This window comes from Coloeus monedula (genome assembly GCF_965178545.1).
Source record: "Coloeus monedula genome assembly, chromosome: 6".
Taxonomy (NCBI): Eukaryota; Metazoa; Chordata; class Aves; order Passeriformes; family Corvidae; genus Coloeus; species Coloeus monedula.
This window is the reverse complement of record NC_138786.1, coordinates 33,982,572-34,006,683: the sequence shown is the minus strand read 5'-3', so window position 1 is coordinate 34,006,683 and position 24,112 is coordinate 33,982,572. Positions and strand designations below refer to the sequence as shown.

The following is a 24,112-nucleotide window of genomic DNA, read 5'->3' as shown; positions in this document are numbered from 1 at the left end:
CTGGTTTTTTAAAACATGATTTCTGGATGTTGGCTAGAAGCCAAAAAGAAAAAAAAAGTCCTGAATTCTTCTGCATGGTTGGTTTCTGGACAAGTCACCTAAGTAAGCATCAATAAGTGTCAGAGGAAATCAAAGGATTTCCATTTCAGAAAAAACGGCTCCAAAAAATTATTCTCAGTGCATAAGCATGGTGAAGATGAGGTGACTTTTGTCATTCCCTGATTCCAGGAACTATCAGGGGCTACAAAAGCCTCAGTCAAAACAGTATAAACTGGAGGACTCTCAGAGATGCTGTAAATCTACTGTCTGATAACAGACTCTTCAGAAGTGCATCTAGAAATCAATGGAGCACATATGTGCTCTGGATGTAACTTGATATGTGCATGCCCAATTTAGGGGTCTTTACTAATCTTTGTGTTAATTGTTCACTGTACAGTGACCATTGTATTGTGCCAACACAGGACCCACTTTCCTACTTTCTTCTGAGATCGAGTTTGAAACAGATTCTAAAGGTGCATCAAACAATTTTGTTGGAGCATCTGCAAATTTATATATAGCAGCTAAGCAAAACTCTATAGTTATCCAGCCACTGCAGACATCGATTCCTTCAGAGCTAAATTCAGTAAAAGTGGAAATCAACATTGTAAGGGTGCCTTTTGTGGCAATCAAAAATGCAGATCATTAATTTCTGAGCAGAAGTAGGAGCCTAGGCCAAGCTTGACAGTATAAAAAGTCAGTGCTCTTCAGTCTACACATCAGGCTTGCCAGTAAAAGCTGGATTTCATTGGAACTATGTCATTAGCACCAAGTGAAGACTTGCCCCTCTAATCTTCCTGTGGCCAGGGCACAGGGGAAGAGGACATGGATGCTTTGCTGGACTGAGAGGTGGCATTAGAAAAAGCTGCTCAAAGGAGAACTGGTGTTTGCAGGGCCAGGAAAAGCCTCTGGCTAATGCAACACAAGGTGGTGGCAGTGTAGGGGAGCTGAAAAAAGCCCCAACCCCTCGGGAAGAAAAGAGGCTCAGTCATGTTCCCTTCTGGGAATGCTTCTGGTCTGCAAAACAAGATACTTCTGTATAGAAAAACACAACATGTGCTTATCAGTTATGGTAAAACATATGCCAATTTAATTTTTAATCTTTCCTAGATGTCTGTCCCTATATCTACAGTACTGAGATTTATAAATGATAAAGACAGAAAAATATCTCACTCATCTGCACATATTTATTAACACTAGGATTTTACCTTAGGCTATTGGCTGAAAACCTGTTTTTAATTTTTATTCAAGATGGATTCATATGACCACTACAGTGTGCTCCGGTCACTGGTGTAGTCTTGGGACATCGACACAATTAACTCTCCCTCCCTGCACATTGGTGGCATGTTAAGTTTTTCCTAACAACCTATGTGGATGCATATAACTTCACTACAATATATGAAGCATGTCCAACAAAAGGAACATTGATGGGCACTTTAGTTCTACACTGCATCAAGATTTCATACAGGCTAGACCAAGGAGAAAGGGAATTTGATCATTAAAGCAACTGTATCCTCCAAGCCTTTCCCAACAGTCTACATCCATAGTTAAAACAGAGAAATCAAAATAAATTTAATCTGAAAGCTGATGGACAAGATCAAGAGTGAAAGAAAACAAGATATTTTCCATGTTAGGTACTTAAATATATTCACCATATCGGCCACATCACAGTTAGTAGGGCTGAAAGTAAGGATGCCCAAGTTTAAAAAAAAACCACAAAAACTTACAGCAATTACCATACCTCTGCAAGACTGCTATGAATCCCAGATTTCTGGGTTTGAGATGATACTGATACACTTTTGGATATAGTCACATAAATTAGATCTCAAATCAAAATGCCACTTTCTTTTCATTGTTTTCCTTTCCCTCAGGGCCAGGAGCATTGACCACTGCTAAAAAGAGCCTTGGGACCCAGTATCCTGCAATTCCACTATCTTCCTAAGTCCCACCAGTTCCAAAGGTTAGTTTTTTACATTTAAAATGAGGTAGATGTGGATGAGACAACTCCACTGTCTCAATTCCAGGCATGCCCATGTGCTCTTTTCTAAATCCAGCCAAAACCAGGCTTAATTTACTTTTCTGTACTTTAAAGGCAAAAATCTTTGTCACTTTGACAAAATGTGAATCCTGTTGCAGCAGTTCTTAAAAGCTAGATCAACAAAATTTGACATCTTAACTTAAACTGCTGATGAAGATGAGTGAGCTCAAAGTGAGAAATTACAGGGCAAAGGCTTTACAACTCCTTTCGGACAACTCTTCCATGGGAACATGATTTAAAATATTTCAGCATTTCACTTTTCTGTAGAAGACCACAATAAATATACAGAAATTTAAAGTCAGAAGTATCCAAAGGAAGACTGTGACATGCTACTCTGACTCCTGGAGGCCATGTCCTTTACATTAAACTGCCCTGATTCAATAAAGCAAAGAAGAGTACAATATGGCAAAAAGGTTTTCATTTCCACATCTCTCCATCATTGATCAATACATTACTTTCTATGTTCTTTGAAAATATAATGTAACATTAAAGAATTTCCACTATTTAAATAGTAATTTAACATCTTTTAGGCATTTAATAAAATAAAAAGGTAGAAATTAGTTATTTGATACATAATATTGCAAACATTGATCTTAGTATAGACTTCAGTGACTCATGAACTCCGTAATGCATAATAGAATAAACCTAAACCAGTCAATTCACACAAATCTGCTGCCATCACATAAGGGCTTCACCCCACTTTCATTTACAGACCTTCACAAAAAACTCGTAATCCACATTATAATCTCCCTTTCACTAACTATCCATTTAATCTGATTTTACAGTGGCATAAATTACATCCATTTGAGATTGAGCACAACTTCTGTTTACCAACCATAAAGCTGTTTCCTAGTAATGTACACTACTATCTAAAAGTGATACTAAATTATGCCCATAAGAACTTCAGTGTCCACTCTAAACATACTGTAGCCAATACAATTAAAAAGATGCTGTGACTAGGCTTTGTCATAACTTTACCTAAATTATTCAAATTCTTCAGTAGCTTCTATCAGAGGACATAGAGTTGAGGTGGACATCGTAGATGTATAGTCGCTTGCACAGTAAGTGCAATGACATATGCAAATGACATTTTCCTGTGTGATTTGTACATGCAATATGGATCTCTTTCATATGCAAGTGACATTGTACGAAAATGAGCTTGTCCATTCACATACAGAACACTGCTGCTCTGCTTCACCAGCGAAATTGCCTAATGGGACCAAAACCAGACAGACTTACACAACTGGAGGAGAGCCACCGATGCTAGATCTACAGCACAGTCCTGAGTGCAGTAGCATGTCAAAGGAAGGGCTGATCAGACAGCTGTTGCTTTCTGACACCACCAGCTACCTCCTCTCTGCACCAGACCTGGTGTAGAAACAGCATCTGTGTCAAGGTGCCATAGACAGACGTTTTGGGGTCACTCTGCTGTGTCTCAGTGCAGCTGGGAGTCAAACTCTTTTATGTAAAGTGCTTTAATATGTTAAGGAGGCCTCTCACAAATTGTAGCTAGTGCATCTCTAAATAAACTTTGAGGAGCCACTCCTAAGGGAGGAGAGTTAAGTACCATTTCCAAACTACTGTATGTACTGTCCATATGACAGTTGTGTTGTGTTGTGGTGGAGAAGAGTAGCAGCTAATGTAGCTAAAGGTGAGTAATGATTCCACAAAAACTACTTTTCTGGTTTCATTGTAGTATCAGATTACAGATACACCCTGCATGGATACATCTGCTACCTGAAGGGTCAAGACCTATTCACCTTGCCTATGTGAGTGGGTGTAGGTAAATGAACTGCGTAGAACTCAGTCTTCAAGCAGAATATAAAAGCATCTTTAAACAGTTCATTATCAGAGGCAGAGTAGCGTGATAAAAATAAGGGACACGTTTCTAACAGAAAAGATTCGTCTTCCACTGTCAGATGTATACATGCCCTTAGTGGACGTAACTTTTCCAGACCCTACAGCATGTCTCTGTCAGGAGGAACCACACTGACTTAAAACACCTTGGATAGCCAGCAAACTAGGGATAAAGTAATACATTCAGTCTCAGCCTCTGACACTGTACATGTACTTACATGTACAAGTACTTACATTTACTCAAAAAATATTATGTTAAATCACTGTGGGGGGCAGGGGAAGGAGTGGGGGCAGTGGAGAATAAAAGTAGTCTTTTTCAAGAATGAGTATTTGACCTGCAAATTGGTAACAAAAAAAACCCAACAAATTCAAGAGGTTCATAAGTATTGTAAACAGATTAGAAAAGGGTGTTTTTCTGGATAAAATTTTGCCTTTAAAAACTCAAGAGCCTTGAAGTTTTGATTATTGTTAGTTAAATACACATATACATGAATTAGTTTAGGCAGTATTTTATTAGTATTTATTAGGCAGTAGTAGTGATGCTAGTGAGAATAAAATATAATGTATTAGACAGCATCAGTCTCTGAACCTTCCTAACACCAAAAGAAAATGCATATATCACAGGGCCACTGAGATAAAGTAACACTCAGCCCTAGAGGGCACAGATTTCGTCTTTATGTAAATCAGTGCCTGTCACTGCATGCATGATTCACTGCTCAGAGTGTACTCTTCTGTGACGAATGAGTCCCGCTTAATTTGGCAGTGATTATGCGGGTTGCTGGCCCTCTAAACCCCTTTGAACTTGTAATTGCTGCTGGTTTAAATAATGAACATTAAGGGGAGGTGGATTCATAAAACTGTAGATAATTACAATTTTTTTCTTTTTTCCTTTGGTTTTTTTTTTTGGTTTTTTTTTTCTTTTTTCTCTCTTTTTTTTTTTAATGGAAATAAAAGGCTTCGGAGGCTACTGATAACTGTATCGTACCAGGCTGTTACCGAAATAAAACTGTAGTCTTGTTCAGTCTTGAGGAAGGAAAGGGAATGGAAAGGAGAAGAGGAAAAAAGAGAGGGAGATCAGAATGGCTTGGATGCCAGTAGAAAAGGAGGAGCAATAGCATTCATGAATATTCATAGCCAGTCACATCTGTAGCAGGCTTGCTTTCCACCTTTTTTTCTTTGCAGTTCAACATGGACAAGAAGTGCTAACAAAAGAAGGTGATTGTGCAGTTCTATCAGGCTCCAGGTTTAATCTTTACGGAGCATATGGGTGAACTTTTTTTTCTAATTTTCAAAGACTCACATTTTTTAAAAGTTGTGAATGTCTTTAACCAAAGGAAGTGTTCCCTCTCCCTCCCCCCGCCCATGCTGCTTTTTAAAAATTATGTTCCTGTAATTATGAATGTGAGGGAGTCAGTTGCCAAGGAAGCATGATGTGTAGCATGCAGCAAATTTGTTCCTCCTCCCCTTTATGAGCACTTTACTAAATCCTCCAATATTCTTTGATCCGGTAAAATTTTGATTTGCGTGTGTAATGTATTGAAACAACAATGACAACAAAAATTGTTATTGAGGAGGGGACAGAAACCAAAGTCAGCCAAGTCAGGCAGCTACTACGCAGAAACAACAAAGAATGAATGATAAATTTAGCAGCCTCATGTTCAATTTTCAAACAACACAGCAGAGATTTATAGCTTTGCTGCTCCCATGGTAAACGAAGCAGCACACAGAACCGTGTCTGTTTTTGATTTTGCTATGTTTTCCCCCTTTTTTGTTCTTTGCCTATTTGCAGTTGGGTTTTTTTTTTAACTCTACATTTTCTTTATCCTGGTGTGAGATGAATATCAAAGGCCTAGTGCTGTTGGTAAGCCTCCAGCATACAAGGGCAGCTCAATGGGATGTTATTAGAACCTGCGTCACATCACGGCAGACTGTGATTAATAGCAACTGTATCAACGGTAGCAACTTCTCAACAACGCCCTCCAGCAGCTCTGAAGGGGCCATGTGAAGAGGGGAGGGGAAAAAGGGGAAAAAAAATGTCTGCAAGAACTAGCTACTAAAGGTTTAGCTTTGCACATGATTAGGTTATGTCAAAACTGTGTGACTGCTTTCTACCAGGACACAGCAGGGATATTTATTTAAAAGCACTCTACCAAATGTATGGGCTGATCAGTGTTTCATTTTGCCAGAATCAATCATGTGAAGAACAGGATCAGAGCAACGGAGAATAGGACACTGGAAAGATGTGGAATGGTTAGAGTTTTAATCAGGGTTCCCTCCAAATGAAGAAGAAAAAATTTTCCGAACACTTCATGAAAATTTCTGAGAAAACCGCGGGGCTGCTAAGTTGCTCCTGTTACTACATGAAAGAAAGCAGGTTTAATTTAAAATCAAATGTAATCTGATATCCTCACTCTTCTTTTTTTCTTTCTTTTTTTTTTTCAATACAGTTTAGAAACTTAGGTCCACATATTAAGAAATGTGAAGCTTCTTCAAATGTTCCACTCCACATCATAAAATATTCTAACAAATGTCCCCAATTATTCAAATAATCCTTTTGTTACAATATTTTCTGATGTGGACCATGAATACATGGTTTGGTCCATAGCAGGCCTGAAAATAAAATGTAGATCCATCAATGGCTCTTAAACATTACGATCTGGATGTAAACTTCCAACTCTGAAAGTCTTTAAAACTTCTGCCCACCAGAAGCCAGGAGAACATACTGGGAATTCTGGGATCTTCCTACACTTGCAACATTTCTTTGCCTCATCACCACTCACTGCTGACCCTTATCTGGCTCAGTGGAGCATTCATCTGGCCAATAGAGCATATTTTATTTAGTGAAAACCAAGATAAAAACACTTCTTAGAATACTTTTAAAATATTTAATGTCACCTGCTCCTTCTCAAAACTTTGCTGCCACTAAGTAGTTTTCATTTCTGTTAGCAGCATTTCAAAAATGCTAATCATTCTGCCTTCTTCTGTCTCTCAGATAGAAGAGGTAGAGTGTTCACCTACAGATGTAAATGATGTTAGTAATTTCAGTCACAAATTAGACTGTAGGCATAGTATTTAGACGGAAAAAAAGCATGCAAAACTATTTTAAATGTATATATTAGCATTGAAGCAGATTTAATCCATATCTCAGTGAGTGAAGCAGATGAAAAGTTGTGGAAGACTCATGGCTGATTAGGAGAAAAATGATCAGCAGGTGAAAATAAAAAAGCAAGCTAACAAATTAATAGCTCTGCAAATTAGATGAAAAGGCTAGGAGTGAAAAGGAAAGCTGTGGAACACTGGTATATTATACTGTCCTCCCTCAGTAGACAGAATGACATAGTCCAACTGCTGTTGGACTGCTCTGCTGTTGGCCACTTTTCTATCAAATGCTCCTCTCATCCTTAATTGTCACATAGTCCTACTGGGAGAGCAGGGGTTATCCAGTGTATTGAAGTCCAGAAGCAAATGAGCATATACACAACATTGAAAATCAACACCTGCTGAGCTATAAATAAAAAGTAATAAATCTTAACTACATTAAAATATGCAAGCAACTTTTTATTTCTTTCTCAAAAACACACAGCTTGCTCAACAAAGCACTGAAATATGCTATATTTGTGCCAAGGACTGCAACACACTCTTCAACCTGTTTATCTTTGAAGACCATAATTAAGGAGGACAAACTGGTTTACAGTCTACACAAATTGCAAAAGAACTGCATTCACAATTTTTCTCAAACACTAATTTTCCATATCTAAGAATCTTGCTTGATTAAAATCATGGGGCAATTAGCAGTTGAGTGAAGAGATTATTTCTGTTGCAAAAATACAGTCAACCTTTACAAGTTCTACAAATGAATAATTCAGACTTAGTTCTCAGCTGTATCCAAGCACAAGGAAACCAAACTCTTCTGCTGTTCTGATCTCAAGTCTGGACGGAGCTAGTTCAGTACCCGATACTGTTTAGTGTTGTCTCCCATGTTTGTCAGAGCACTCTTGTTAAACCTTTCCCACACAGGAATCACCTCATCACTTTCATGACTGCCCAGGCACCTTTTACTCCAAAATAAGGGCAGAAGCTGGTAAGCTGACCACCCATTTTTAAAAACACATACCCTTCAACCTACCACTGTTGCCTCTGCTAAGAAATACTGATGGTAGCCTCAGTTTTCCTTATAATAGTGCAATATTCATACAGAGGAAGCCTCCAATTTCTTAGTTTCTTAAGACACAATTCTACAGACTCAGATAAGTATTTTTCTTTCTCAGCAAAAAGGGCTAATTGAAGATTACCTAGGAGAAATTGGAAAAGTGGAACAGAGCAACTACAGAACAACTATCACAATTATGAGGTACCACAGACACCTTTTACGAAGGTGGGGAGAGTGAGCGAAGGGAGAAAAACGTTTTTTCCTTAACATTTTACTGAGACTTAGCCAAATACACCACGACCTGAGAACAGTATACATGGCATAGAAGAAGCAGAGCCATCACCAAAAGCTCATTGCTATAGGTGAAAAAGTGTAGCCCTCTAGCAGAACTGTGTCAGACCAGCAAGTGCCCTCTGAGTTCCCTGTGTACGTAGAGGGCCACTCAGCTGTGGCAATGTGGCTTTGAAAGGTTGATGTCTTTGATAATGGCTTTTTCATCAACCTCATATCAGCATTTCCAACCACAGAAGTTTGCTTGGCGCTTGAGGTTTCTAGGGTGGATGAATGAAGACTGATGAGAGAGGATGAAAGAAGATGTGGAAACCCTCAATTCCCTAAATTCTCATCCCCTGCATCTTTTGTTTTGCTGAGCAATGAATAAATAATCAGTACTAATGTAATTAAAACAATTTTGCTATCTCAGGGTCAAATTCTGATAACAAATGCATGGCCTGACTGGCCTGCAGAAATTCATTTGAGGACAGTTGCAACCAATCTGGAATACTGGTGAACTCTATATTTGAGCTAAACCAAAATTCTTTCTGCTAGGAACATGGGAGAAACTGGCACAAAGAAAAAGCTGTGACATGAAGCATTTGTTTGGAACAAGTACAACATACTCCTGTCTTCTGTATCCTCCAGTGTGATTTTCAGAAACAACCAAAACAAAAGTGACAAAACCCAAAAACCACAGTGAGCAAACAGCAGCTTTTAAGTGCTGTGGGAACAGAGACGTTTGTTTAAGTAACCACTGTTTAAAAAATGCATACATAGTAACACCAAAATAAACAGCTTGCAATGTCGTTTATTTTAAGATACACAATAGTAATGTAAAGTGCTGCATGCACTGAATTCAGGGTATACTAACATTATTTACAGTTGTGAAGAGCAGTAGAAAAACTAAGCTCCATGCCAGAAGACTCCTTGCTCGGAGAGCAAAGGTCAGTTTTCACTGCTTTTGCAGCTAGGAGGATTCCAACATGAAGCTATGGAAAGCTTCTGCTCTCATTTCTCAAGCAGGTAACTTCTGAACTGCATAGGAAAATCCTAAAAAAGGCAAGTCATGCCAATGGCATCTTTAAAATGGGTACATAAGCCCATTCCTGGGAAGCATAATTAAGAGGGAGTAAAAGAGATCTTTGTCCTGTTGCTTCACTTCTTTAAAAACCTTCCAAACGTGCCTGACTTACTAACCCTATGTTGTGCCAGACAGAAAAAAATATCCAAAAGGAGAAAAATACTAACAAAACTAAGCAGTGGTGTTCTGAAAAGTGACTGACTTACTGAACAGATTTATGTCTCTGTGTATCTGAATTGCATTTGATTCTCTGCTGACAAAAAAATGCCATTGACTTCAATCCATAATAGAAGTTTGTGCTATTTTTCTTCATAAAGCCAGTCTAGCTATAGGCAAGAAAACTGGACTTTTTTTTTCTGGCCAATCCATGGTCTATTTATTATTGTAATTGCATAGCTTTACCATTGTAATTGCAACATTACTGTTATCGTATAATCCTTGTGACTGCCAATAAATGAGCCAGAAAGAATCTGACTTGGATCTAAGATCCAAGGCTAAATTTCTAATTCTGGCAATGGGGGAGGAAAAAATAAAAAAGAGGGAAAAAAAATAAAGCATTTTTCTGCCATGAAAACAGAGTTCATTTGATCTGGAAGGCATTGAGATGAACGTGGAACCCCACAGTTACATTATTATAAAGTAATGTTCAAGAGTAAAATTTCATTTTAAATTCAAAATGCGATCTCTTTCTTCTTGCTGCTTTTGAGGAAAGTTGTGTGTGAAATTCAGCAGTCGAAGTCAGCAGGCACTCAGTCAATATTTTCTTGTGGTCATTCTGCCTCTCTGAGGGCACAAGCTTTGTTTTTGAATCATGGCGCTAAATTGCCATAAATGTCTGTAAGTGAAAAACAGGTGAAAGAGCTATGTTTTCCACCCATTTTGGCATTCAAACTTCTGTGTAAATCAACCCCATTCTACATTAAATTTGCATTGGATCCATGACCTTAAAAATCAACACTTGTATTTTGAATGCTCAAACAACTTTTGGTGTTCTGTATTGATGTTTCATGGAGCAAATGTTGGAGCAGATGTCAGATATATTGGGGAACACTAAGCTGGGTAGGGGTTGATTTCAGACCTGAACCTTACCCGGATATTGCTGAAATTTCACATTTTGTGAATGGAGAGCAGGATATGTGTTGTGACAGTCTCTGCCTCTGAATATCTGAAAGGGAGGTGTTTTTACACCTCAATACGAAGTCACTTTCTTTGTCAGTTTGACAGAGCCCAAGCCTGGCTGACCTTCAGCATCCACTCCCAATGCCTGAAGGAACAGTGATTAAATATTTCTCTTAAGCTTAATTCTTCAATTTGTGTCTCAAGCCCATTTCTAGTTTGACATTGTAAGTTAATTTTGCAATAATTTTTCCACTGATAGATAAATGAAATGTCATTACAAAAGTTGAAACAAAAAACTTAAACCTGAAGGAAGCCAAATTTGGGAAGGTTTCCTTCTGAAAACAGCTCTAATTTCAAGATACTTTTCAGTTTTTAATCATTAATAAGAAAACATGAAAATATGAGAAAAGCTTCAGGCAACACTACTTTAGTGTAAGCCCAGGAATGCAAGATGTTTCTCAGCAGTACACCTTCAAATATGTTTTTGGAGTCTAGTTTTAAAAGTGCTAAGCAAAGGCACTTCCACAGATTGCTCTACAGTCTAAACGACTGGGGTTTGGCTGCTGAATTCCATTATTCCTGCAAGGTGTTTCGCTCCTCTTCAGTAATTTCTCCTCTTATCTCTTTGTAGCCTGTGCTTATTCACTGCTTCAGTATACACATTCTCTGTCTAGGGCTACATCTTGTATTTTTGGGATGGACAGAAAGAGCACTGGAAATAACAATACAGCTCTCGTCTCTCATCTTTTTTCAGCCTCTGTTACCCTTTCTGGGGAATAAGGGCCCTGATAGTCCAGGCTCTCCAAACATCCTTCTGTATCTTTCTCAGACTCTCACCAGACTGGCCTCAGGCTAGTTTCATAATCCTCAAGAAAAAAACCCCAGTCCTGATGTTCAGCATGAGATCCTAACACGGTGATCTCACTCTGAACATTACCTTTCACTACAGCAACTCTATTGACTTCTTTGCTTAAAACAGTTTGAATTTCCCACCAGCTCTCTTGTGTGATATTTGGCCTCATTTAGGCAAGATACTTTTTCATGGAGTGAGCCTACTACTGAGTAGAAAGCTCATGAGTCCCCAGGCCTTGTTTGAAAGAGTTTTCAGTCTCAGCAAGAAGTTTGCTGCAGAGCTTGTTCAGGAGGCAGTAGAACACGTTAGAGCACTGCTGAATTGGAGAGTGCAGTATTGTATCTTTTCAGCTGGGGCTTTGAACAGGGTTCAGACCCCAGGAGCCAAATTCATGATAGTTTCACAGCTCTATGGTTATGTTTATTTTTACCCATTCTAGAAAAACACCATATTTTTGTTCATTTTATTCTCCTGCTGCACATATATTTTTGCACTGGTTCACAGTGGGATTTAATCTCCTTTGAAAGCATTACTGCTTTCTAAATGGACAACTTTTGGGGAAGAAAAGGGAGAGAAAGTGGCAAGAGTCTCTTTTTTCAGAAGGCTGGTTGCATCCAAGAGCATTGTCAGATATAAGTTCATAGGAGCTAGGACAGCTAAGATTAATTACAGCAGTAAATTGTCTACAAATGCTTTGGTTAGGTATGTACAAAGTAATGGGGTTTTTTTGGTCTGAGAAGTGTTTGCTTGGCAGTTCATGGCCACCATACAACACACACATAGGTTGTAGGCTGTTTAAACTTGAGGCGTAAGTGGGCATATTATGTGAAATGATAGGATTACCCTAACTCTGCAGTTCATCCCACCATCCACAGAGAAGTTCATGCCAGCTCGGGAAGCCCCTCTCTTTCCTAAGAGACATTATCATGTAGTAAAGTGTCCCTGTGTAACTGGAAGAAATCAAACTGAAAACAGACAAGACCAGGTAACGCAACTCTTGGAGTAGTCCACCAAAAGAATAAAGAAGATGGAAGGGAGAAGTGAATCAAATTATTTTCCCCCTTTTTTTTTTGCTCACAATAATTAACACATGATTCTGTTTAATTTCCTACTTTACATCTGAAAGAGATAATCAGAATAACCCTTTATAGTTGAAACTAAAGCATTCTTTAAACATTTAGATTTTGAAGTGTTCCCTCAAATTGACCAGCTTTCTTTGCAATTTGCATGTGCCACCATTCCTATGCAATACTCCTTTCTGCTGACTCTCTCAAATACACACATCACTTTTCTGACCACATAACATTCCTTATCCCTGCTGCTATCACACATATCATGATCTTTCTCACTATGAACACTCCATATCCCTGAATAGCTCATTTGTGAAGTATCCAAACAGCTGTCAGCTATCTGCATATGGTCCTCAGTAAGCAGGGACCTTTCCAATATGAAATGGGGACTTTGCAATGTCCCTTCAGTCCCTTGCTCTTCACTCTGTCACCCTCCTGTTTCCTGCTTCTTCATTCAAGCACAAGTGGGATGCACAAGTGGCAGGCACCTGGCTGAGTCGAAAGAGGCAGCAGAAACGCTCAGGACGGGCTGGAAAGCTTCCAAAGTCCAATTTCACATCAGGAGACTCCAGGACTGTTGAGGAGGGGAATATCCACTAGCAACTTCATGAAGTACAAAGATGCATTTTTTAATACTGTTACCCTCCCTTTCTTCTCACTATTGCCTCTCTGCCAGCAGTTGATGCCCAATGTTCTTTCTTGCGATGCTTTCTGGGAAAGATATTTGATACCATTTACATGCAGCCATCACATCAGGTCACCAGCAAGGAATAGACCTGACAAAATTAACACAAGCCCAAGACACTTGCACTAAAGTAGCTTGCAGAAATCATATGCTGTCATCTTCAGTGTAGACCAACAAGAACATTACACTTTTAATTTTATATTAAATGGTCCTTCAAAAAGAGAAAGTTGTCCTGAACTTTCAAAGTCTACAGAAGTTCAGGTATTTGTACAAGCATTGCATGACTGTCATGCTCTTTCAGCAGCAGGATAAAACCACAACAGAAATGTAATTCTCTGTAATTCAGCTGTTGCAAAGTACAAGATGCAGGCTTAACAGTGTTTTTCATCTGTAAATGTGAAAAGCACTTCAAAAAGCAGCCACAATCATTATGCCATACTGTTTAAACAGGGAAACTAAGGCACAGTGTCTTGTCATGGCCACAGCTAGAAAGAGAAATGGTAACTCCACATGCCTACCAGAGCTCCCTTGTGCTAAAGCATCCTGGGAACAGCAGAGAAAGATGGGTCACAAGAGAATGTGACAAACAGTTGAGTACCCAAGACATTCGTCTTTCTGTCATAAAATAGGGAATCGTTGAAAAAGTTGTTAATCGTAATTCATGGATAAAGTGGCTAGAGCATTTAACACTTACTAAGTGTTTTTCTGCCTGTCTCCCATTATGATTTCACTACCCCTTTTCTGGCTTTTTCAAAGGGATCAGAGTTCCACTGGAATTAGTGGAAGGAGGGCTGAGAGATACACATCGTTAGGCAGAAATCTGTGAATTATCTGCAAATATTGGAACACAAAGGATGGAATCTTAATTTTTTAACTTACCTGGGAGGAAAAATAACTGCTTTTATAAAGATCCATGTATGTATACAGCATATCAACTAACAATGTAGCTTACATCATCTTTGGAGTTTCTTTAATTGACATAACAAGCTTAAAGTCATCTAGAATAGGCCATGATCTTACAAAAATCTACTCCTTTCACATATTTAGTGTATGTTAAGAAAGTGAACAGGAGCTTTCCCATTGCTATCTGATATAGTCAGATAGTATTTCCACAGTATGTCCACTTCAGATTATCAAGCTCCCACTTTTAAGTGACCAAATAAGAGGTTGATCCTGATGACAGCCAAATTTCTACAATATTAAACAAATTGATATATGCAGATTCTTTTTTAAACACTAAACTAAAGTATTTGCTGCTATTTACTGAGGTACTCAGATTTATTGTCCTGAGATTGTAAGAGTATGTCATGAGATGTTAAACATTTTATGGACATAAGTAGTCAACTGCTACAAATAAAATACATGTTTTGAAATGTCATCATAAAAAGGTAAAACCAAGATTTAAAAAAATCTTTATGGCCTATCACCCAGTATCAGACAAAACAACTGGAATTAGTTTTGGCAGATTTGGGGCTAGCAGTTAAAAATAAAAAATAACAAATGTAAAAGCATGAAAACTGTATGACCATTATACTTAAAGATAATCATGAATCTTTAGAGATGCCAATGATTGCTTTAGATATTACAAATGACTGCTGCCAATCAACTCTAAAATATGTAATGCATGGTATTCTAGGTATCATAACTCAAGGCAAACTCCACAACACCAGGGGTAATATTGTCTGCCACAAACTACTCTCTTCATTAGGCAGCAATAAGAGTTGGCATATCTATTTCTTTGCAGTTGTGGAACTGTTGGCAGAAACATGGTTTATTTTTCAGCATAACTCTAATTTTACCAAAAACTTCCTTGAAACCAATTGTCCTGCTCATGGATCTTGAAAAGAAAGTTTTAAACATATTCTGTGGCAAAACTGAGAGGTAGTATCACTGCACAAACAACAGCAATTGTATTTTCCCTAAGAATACATTTTATATCTACATATAATCATGTGCACACACAACAGAGAAAGGGAGGAACTATGACTTTTCTGATGACAACAGCTTTAGGTAGTGGAAGCTGAACACGTCCCAAAGAATTATCTCCTCTAGTTGACTGTGATCTTGATCTTCAAAAGCTGCAGTTCACAACATTTTTTAGTGCAATGTTTTTGGAGTTAAAAAAGTGTTTAAACACTTTATATTTGCATATGCTTTGGTTAAACCACCTTTTGCCTTGTGAGCCTTGAAGCCACAATCTATATAAACGAATTCTTGTCACTACCACTTCCTTGTTTCAATTACTTTAAGGAATTCATTAATTGGACTTTGGTGTTCCCTTTTCTTTTCTTTTCACTTACTTCCTATACTGACTCCGTAAAGCTTTGTAATCTGACTATAACAACCAGAGAAAAACAGTGGCTGATCCTATCTTTTGCTAGGCCACATTCAGCTTGCTCAGTCGAGGCTTTTTAATCAAGCCTTGGCTAAAACCATGCACATGCTTTTTGTTGTTCTCAGGAATCCCCTGTTTGAAAATGGCAGGTAAAATATTAAATTGGAAAATAACATCTAGCCACATTATCTGATGGTTTCACATCAGCTGACCTCATATGTCACATGAATGAAATTCACCTTGCTGCAGTACTGACACTGTGTTGCCTGTTGATGAGGAGAAAGCAAAAACAGGCAGGGTGGTAAAAAGAGAAAACAAGAAGAGGCAAAGGTAAAGCATAGCCAGCTAATATCAGACAGGGTACGGTGAAAAACTCTTACAGCAGGCCTAGAAGAGGACCATTAGGTAGACTCAATAGCTTAAATTATCCTAGTAGCACCAAAAAAGGCTTTGCTGCAGCCCCTCAGCTTGCCACAGATTTGAGGACAGAAAGGGGATGAAAGGGATAGGAGAGCGGGAGGCGAAGGCTGGTGAGATTCATTTACTTGTCCCTTGCAGGATTCACAATTTGGGGATTCTTTGGGGGTGGGGGGTTGGGGAGGGTGTGTATGTGTGTGTGTGAATTTCACCCTATATATAACTTGGAATCCTATTAGAAAACAACCCAGTGACACTGCAAATCCAGTATTTCTCAGCATGCTATTTTTGAAGCTGAAACACACAACATATTTTGATCTCCAAAGAAGTACAATAAAGATCCCCTCTTCAAAATAAAATGAGAAGTAAAAAAAATCCTCAACCAATTGCACATGTAATAATTTCCAGGCCGGCTTCCCGTGATTGTATCCGATTATTTAAATTTTGGACTGTCTCTTTAATTTGAGGAGCGGGGAAAGAGGCGACAGATGGCAGACAGAATTGACTTATGTCCTCTATTCTTCTACAGAAGAAGGGGGAGTGCAGAAAGTTTGATCGAGGCAAAAGCTACAGTACATAGGCCTGGCTATAACTATCTAATAGGTCTTTTGACGGATCGGTTTGGAATATTTAGGTTTTTTTCTCCCCTAGACAGGCTTTGTAACAAACCCACGGTCCTGGAGGTTGCCATGGGTGACGAGAGAGCTGACATCCAGTCCCAACTACAAATAAGCACATGACAAATGGGCCCAGAGCCCTCCGACAGCCCTGAACCTTGGTGACCCCCTAAAAAACCCAGCCTCCCCATGCCCCATGCCCCCCCAAAAAAGCATTACTGAGTATATTCTTTAAAACCGAAAGCTTGCACTTAATTGGAAACACTGCCGTGTAACCGAAATGCTTAGGACAGCATGTACAAGTAAAAATAAATCATGCAGCATTGTTATTTAATGTGCTGTGACATCATTTCCTGAAATTAAACAGAGATGACACAGATTCAGACAGTCCCTGCTAAGGTTCAGTTCAAACAATTCACAGATGTTTTCCTCCAGCCAGCAGAAAACAATGCAAGACTTAAAGCACTCCTCTCCCTCTGCCCCTCTCCATCTTCCACTCCCTCTCCTCAGCCTTTTCACTGGTACAAGGAGGTATGGCAGTTTTATAATACATGCTCCCACAAAAATATTCTTTTTTTAATTTAATTACTTAGGCTGTTGTACTAAATAGATGGATCATTGTGTCACAAAAGCATCAATTTTTCAGAAGAAATAACAGATGTCTATGTAACAATGATTAGATTAACCACTCCCAGACAAAGCTAGCTTTTGAGGCCCACACACCCCATGACCCTGGGTTCCCTCTTCTGTAGGGGGTGGATGTAGAAATGTCAGATCTAATCTCAGATTCCATTTTTAAAACAAACAAAGCCCCACCCCCATCCCATTTCAGCTCTTTTCTTTTAAGATTGTGGCGTTTAAAAGGTATGTGAATGTTTGGTCTCTTACTAAACCTTCAGGATGGATTTCATGGCTGAGGACTAGGAGCACTTGGAGGATGAAACCTTTCAGCCTGGGATCAGAAGTGTCATTTTGAGAAAGATTTCCAGGTTTATTCTGCCCAGGCTTGTGACACGATAGTGCAGGCAGGCAGGACAGGAGGGGGATGCTGCTGACATTAGGCAAGGCTGTGCTACCAGCAGCAATAACTACAAATGTTAATGGCCACCACCAGCCCTTCTGGTGAGACACCAAAGCAACTCTGGGGTACAAAGAGGCACAACTCTGTCATCCTGAGGACCATAAGACCACAGGTCATGAGATTTTAGCATTCAGGTACTGACTTTTCTTTAGCACTGGGGGGTGAAGTCATTTAACCTCTCCTCACAAAAGTTTATCCAGTTGAAAAATGAGCACAATATTATTTTGTAGGACATGCTTCCAACTGGGTGGTGTTTGTAAAAAGAGGTCTGTTCTACACCAGCAGGAAACTTATTACCTTGCTGAAAACAGCACACAGCCAGCTCTGCCTAAAAGCAGACCTGGAATAAAACTGTAGCTTAGGCTCCTCCAGCTCTCTGACTCTGTGACGCACTGAGGTGGAAATGGCAGCCACATGAACCCATGTGCAGGTAGTTTTACAGGAGAATCAGAGGACATTGTCCATCTCCTCTGTGTACCCTCAGTGCGTGTTACAATGCACTCCAACACATGCATGAAATTCACTAGAATGACTGCACTTTCCTGTATTATCTGGAGCCTCCCAGCCTTCTTCTCACCATTTTAACTGGACAGAGGGCTGTTGTATTTTTGGGTTTAGTTTTGTTTTTTTAAAGTAGAGCAAAAACAACAATGTGAAGAATGCTTCTCCCAAATCACATCTCTGAGTAAAGCTGTTCTTCTACTGTTATGAAAGTAAGCTGTTCAGTGTGGAGTGCAATAGCCAGCTATGTTAGTAACCTTTCTTTAAGGTATTATTCCCAAAATCACAATACGGAAGGAGATAGTCATGAAGGTGTGTTGGATTCAACTTCCTTGAACACTTGCTCCCAGATTGGCTTTGGTTGATGACATTCATCTCTAGAATCAAATCTAATGAATAAATAAAATAACTTCCCTGTATAAAAGGCTTGATAAGCCATTCATCAAAATATGATAGATACACATTTTATTCTCAGATACACCCACATAAATACAGAAAAAAAAATCTGTTTCAGTAAGACTATTCATATTATGCAATCTGGACACCTGAATATGACAAGTTAAGAAAATTAATTCAGGTAAGAACAAAAGCTCTGGCTGGTTCATTTTACCACCTTCCAGGAGAACTTACTCTAGCCTGACAATGAAACAGATAAAACCAAAATATATTCTACAATAGACTGTGTAAAGAGCAAGATTTTCATCCAGAGGACTGTGGAAATCAGGCTAAAATTACATTGTTCAATGTTAGAAGACAGAACTTCAGCCAGCAAAAAAAAAAAAAAGCAGAAAAACCAGCTCAACTCCTCTGACTTCAGGGGAGACATCCCAAATACTATCAGATGGAAATCTGGCATTTTCATAAAAAAGGCTTTAGTTTGCAGGCTACCATTGCTAAACCTGATACTATTTGTTAAGATACACATCTTCTTAAAGACTGTAACAAAAGAAACAACCAAAATAGAATTTTAACAAAGGGCATCACTCCAGGTAAGTGTCAAAGCATAAATGAGACTGTTCTACTAGCACTGTAAAAAAAGGTGAGAAAATGTTGAATGTAGCAAAAATGTAGTCTTCAGCACACTGCTGCAGAAATGGATGAACTACCAGAGGTACAAGTCCATAGAATGGTATAATTACTTCCTTTATAACTTTCCTCTCTTCTGATTATGTATGCATATTTTAAAGGTCCTCCATCCTTCAAAAGGGCATGGGAGGAGGGGCACCAGCTCTATAGCTGCTGGTAAGAAATCCTAATCTCAACATTGGTGTAAGCTGGAGGTGTCTATACATTTGAGCACTTCCTGTTTTCACTTCGTGATCAAATATGTTCTTTGCAGGGCAAATAGGGGAGCACTTGAGGGAGGAAAGCAGAGATCTCTGAGAGGCTAATTGAGTGTACTAAGAACTCCTTAGCATAGAGGAAAAGGAGTCTTCCAAAGCTATGAATAAACTCTTGGCTTGGGTCAGATTTCTTGCTGTTTCTTTTCTTTAACCACCTTTGAACTCAACTGAAAACAGTCTTAATGTCAGGTTTACCTTTCTGATGTCGTAATCTTTATGTACTATTGAAAAGATTATACTACCAGACTAGGATTTCCTCTACTTTCTTAAACACTGGATATTATCCAGAAAAAGCATACACATTTCCAACCAATTCATCCTCAGATCTTTTATCTTCCGGTACTGTTGTAATTCCAAATGTAAGACAGAGCTCAGTAAGTGAACAAGAACATGACAGAAGCTCCTACTCCTTGCATTTGATTTCCAACAATAAAAACATGCATGTGTATCCTATTTCAAATATAATTAAAGTTACTACAAAATGGAAGCTGTGATAGGGGTTTGAAATTGTTTTGAAAGACACAGCCTGTCAGACACATTCATTCTACATCAGAGTTCAAGTGCCTGTCTCTTCAAAAAAGCCACTTAGACCATTCAATTTTTAAAATTGGCTGCCTTAGGAGTTTGCAAACTGGTTGAATAAAGGAAAAAAATAGCATTTTATTTAAAATCATAAGTAAATACAATTAGTCAGATCTAAGTTACTCTCTTGGAATTTGACAGTCAAAAGGACTTTTAGGTTTAATCCATGCCATAAGAGATGGACTGCCACTGCCTCTCCTTCCAGGGAAATCAGAGGTTAATGATTTTTGTCATATTGAGACTAACAGCTAACAATTGCTACAGTTGGCCTTTAGTATTTTATTTGTCCTTTTGAGGTATTCAGAATAGGTGACAATGGCTTGCAGTTGAGAACATATGTAGAGAGACCCCTGTGGCTTATGGAAAAGTTGCTCCATGCTGGTTGGGTGTTTGAAAAAAAAATACAACCAGAGCTCTTTTATGTTCCTCTCCTTAATGAATGCATGAATGTCAAAATGTACCAATGGCCCATTCAGGGGGCAAAGCCTAAGCAGCCCCTTCTTTAAGAACACATCCTGAGACGTAAAATACATTTGCTTAACAAATTAAAATAATGAGATAATTCAATTAGTTTCTTTAAAAAAAAAGAGAGAGAGAGAAAGAAAAAAGGGTACATCAGGGGATTATTGTAATACATGAACAGGTCATACAGCACAAAGGAGGAACAAACCAATTTGAAATAAGGTTAGAGTAGTAATGAAGGAATGTACATTGAATCATGGACTGCCATTGTAAAGATATTTATTTGAAACAATAAAATTGTATATCACAGATTCCCCCGTTCTGGCTCAGCCAGCGTTACATTTTGAATGGACAAGCTAATTTGAGAAAAAGTGTCAGATCTTTAAAAGAAAGGAGTTCTCTTCCTTCCCTGCATGTGTTTATGGCAAGAATCTTTCTGAATTTACATTGCACTGGTCAGGGGTCTCCATTATCAGTTTGCAGGTCTGAGAATTACAGCGCAGTAAATCTTTCAACACCTGCAAACTCATTAAAGCCTGGACGGTAAAAGGTTTGGGGCTTTTTTGTGTTCATTTAATCTGATTTTTGTGAGGCCATCCTCACCAGTGATGGCAAATTTCCTTAATTCATGCAGGATGGAGAGGGTCAGGAGAGAGAGGATAGAAACAAGGAAAAGGGATTTCAAAAAGCCAGAAGGACTTTTCTCAAGAGAAGCAAGAGGCAGTTGACTGTTTAAAAAGTAAGTGTCAAATGCTTTCAAAGAGCACATAAGAAAGAAAGGCAGGGAGGAAAAAACCAAGATATCACAAATTTCGTAAGAGGAAACAGGAGTTAACAGGGAGATATCTACAAACCAAATTTGTTCATTTGTGGCCCTGCTTTTTTGCTGTCTGCCTGTACTACTCGTCTAAAGATACCCTACAGCTAAATGAAAAACCCTCCACTCGCACTCACTCGACTTCCAAATTAAAAACATTTTACAGGTTAGTAAATCTCCAGCTGAGGTGATGTAGCAAAGAACAGCTGTGAAGTAATTTTGATAATGATGAGAATAATAAGCACATGGCAAGGTTCAGGGCTTTGCTGTTGCAGCTTCAGTGCTCCTGAATAGATAAAAGTGATTAAATACTCCTGATTATCCCTGACCAATATGTAATGGATTTACAGCCCTTTCAATTAGTCAGTATTTGCTTAGGACTCATTATTTTGTCTTTGGTTAAGTAATCAGCCCAGAGACTCATGTTCTGTCTAATTCCTCTGAGCCAAGTGGGTACAGGGCACCTGACCTTTGAAATGGCCATAGCTGAGAGGCAGGAATAACCACTACTCCAGCAGAGACACTGGCTATTCCAGCTAATCCTGACCCCACAGGCCAGATCAATGCACCTTAGTTTGCTACTAATGTCCTTACATCAAAATGATGGTTTAGAAATGTGAATCTATTGCTCCCCCCTTTAGCTGTGCTGCTGGCAGAGCAGTTCGATAGTCTCTATCATAAATAAATCGGGTCCCAGAATCATTACACTGTAACCAACAGCAGGAAATTTATAAAACCATAGAAATTTATAAAACTTTGGTAGAAGAAGAGGTAGTTAATAACAGCTAGCATTTTAAACCTTATCAAGTGAGAAACAATTTCAAAGTGAGAGGAAGAAAATCAATTGATAGTTTTACCAGTTTCCATCATTTTCCACATGAAGTAAACTAGCTTTACTAGGTTTTCTGCAGAACTACATTTTGATGCCTAAGTGAAGCTATAATAGTCAACAGAACACCAGCACATAAAACCAATAGCAAGCAGACAAATAAAAGCCCAAGGAAAGCACTGCTATTTCAGATATTTAATCTCTCTCTCCCCATATGTGAATATGGCTGGGTTTTAACATTAATGGACTTGAAGAGAAGCAAAAAAAGGTGCTTATTCTCTCTGTTAAACAACTGAAAAACTACGGAATATGTAAGCCTTCTTTATTTCCTCACAAAAATGTAACAATGACAAGGTTGCAAGCTGCTGCTTTGACTTCTCTAACATCCACAGTGTATGTCAGCACACACAGACCAGGGCTTTCTCTTTCACCACATACATATGAAGTTTATGTAAACAGAGACCAGCAATAAAGAGTCCAGAAGGCAGAGCTTTATATGTGCTAAAGCAAGAATTCCCCTTTTGCTGTCTGTAGGAAGATTTTGAATAGTTCAAAGCCAAAAATGGTTACTTCATATATAGGTGGTGTTCCATGCTAAGGCATTTACTCTCTCTCTTTTTCGCTTTATAGGATGTGTGTATATATATATATACATATATAGAGATAGATAGATAGATAGATGATAGATAGATAGATAGATAGATAGATGGATAGATAGATTGATTGATTTCTTTGGGATTTGTCATGATTCCAAGACCCAAGAAAAAAAAAATCTAGTGAAAAAAAAAGCAACAAAGACTGAGACCTAATAATGGTCAAAAAAACTATGGGGACAATTGATTTCTAATAATGATAAATGAATCTCATCAGGCACATGAATAGAAATTTATTTTGGTTTTGGGCACCACTTACTGTGAGATGCTGGAAAAGCCACGCTCTCATGATATTTGTTGCTACTTTGGGGAAAATGCCTCTTTTCTTCTGACGCTTTTTGTCCTTGTCTGGGTCGTCATCATCTCCTGTACCAGGTGAGGCTACACTGTTGTCTAAACCATCACCTACAACAAAAAGAAAAACAGGAAGGAGAAGATGTTTAATGAACAATATATAGAAGCCAAAAGTATAATTAATTACCAAGACACTACCACAGTTAGAGGGGTTTTCATTTGTCAGATCAGGCACATACTGCTTCTCATTATATAAGAATGCTGATACAAATATGTAAAAATTAGAAAACCGTGTCTCTCCAAATACTAATTTTGTGTTTCACACATGCATATATCATTAATTCAATTATAATTGTGTGCTTGACATAGTGCAGTAGCTCTTTTTCAATTATGGGATTCAGTGTGGGAAAACCTGCCACAAGAAAACCCATTTACTGTAAATGCATCCCTACAACCATTCTGAATATGTACGTATAAGTAATCAAGTTAAATGTTCTGTAGTCTATATATTCGAGGCCCTCTGCAGAGGTGGCAGTAACCATGTCACCGTTCAGTGCACATAACACACTGTCAGATGAGCCCCTCCCCGTAACCATCACCTCCCAGCACACATACACACGCACTCACAAACACGTACACCTAGTATGACCCTGCATGCAGCATTTGCATGACATGAAAACTTCTACATCTCTACATCAGTGATTATTATCATTAAAAAAAAAAAAAAAAAAAAAGATGCACATCAAGGTAGAGCTCTCACTTAATCAGAACTTTCCATCAACATCCTTCTCTTCTGTGCTTTTCCCTGGCATTAATTGTGCATTAGCAAAAATCATTTACTTTTAACAGTCATAGTTATTTTTTCTTGCCCTCCAGCAAAAATGCCTTGAAAGCCTGCCTGGAGGGCATCTAAATTATGTATCTGAAAAACTCTTCTGGCAAGGCATTGCAGGACCCCTACTTTCTTAAAATTCATACGAGCACGTCTTCCTGTTTTTGGGAAGGCATCAATCAAG

At 38.6% G+C, this 24,112-nt stretch overlaps 1 protein-coding gene across 3 annotated transcripts in view; it reads right to left on the bottom strand.

Annotated features, from left to right (window-relative positions):
- The window catches only part of MEIS2 (Meis homeobox 2), a gene marked incomplete at its 5' end in the record, with an annotated part of 171,701 nt that overhangs the window by 96,905 nt on the left and 50,684 nt on the right, over positions 1-24,112 (bottom strand). For all 3 annotated transcript variants that reach the window (XM_082282719.1, XM_082282720.1, XM_082282721.1), the window contains one exon: positions 23,062-23,207. In XM_082282719.1, coding sequence (XP_082138845.1) covers positions 23,062-23,207 — 146 coding nt within the window. The remainder of the gene's footprint in view (positions 1-23,061; positions 23,208-24,112) is intronic.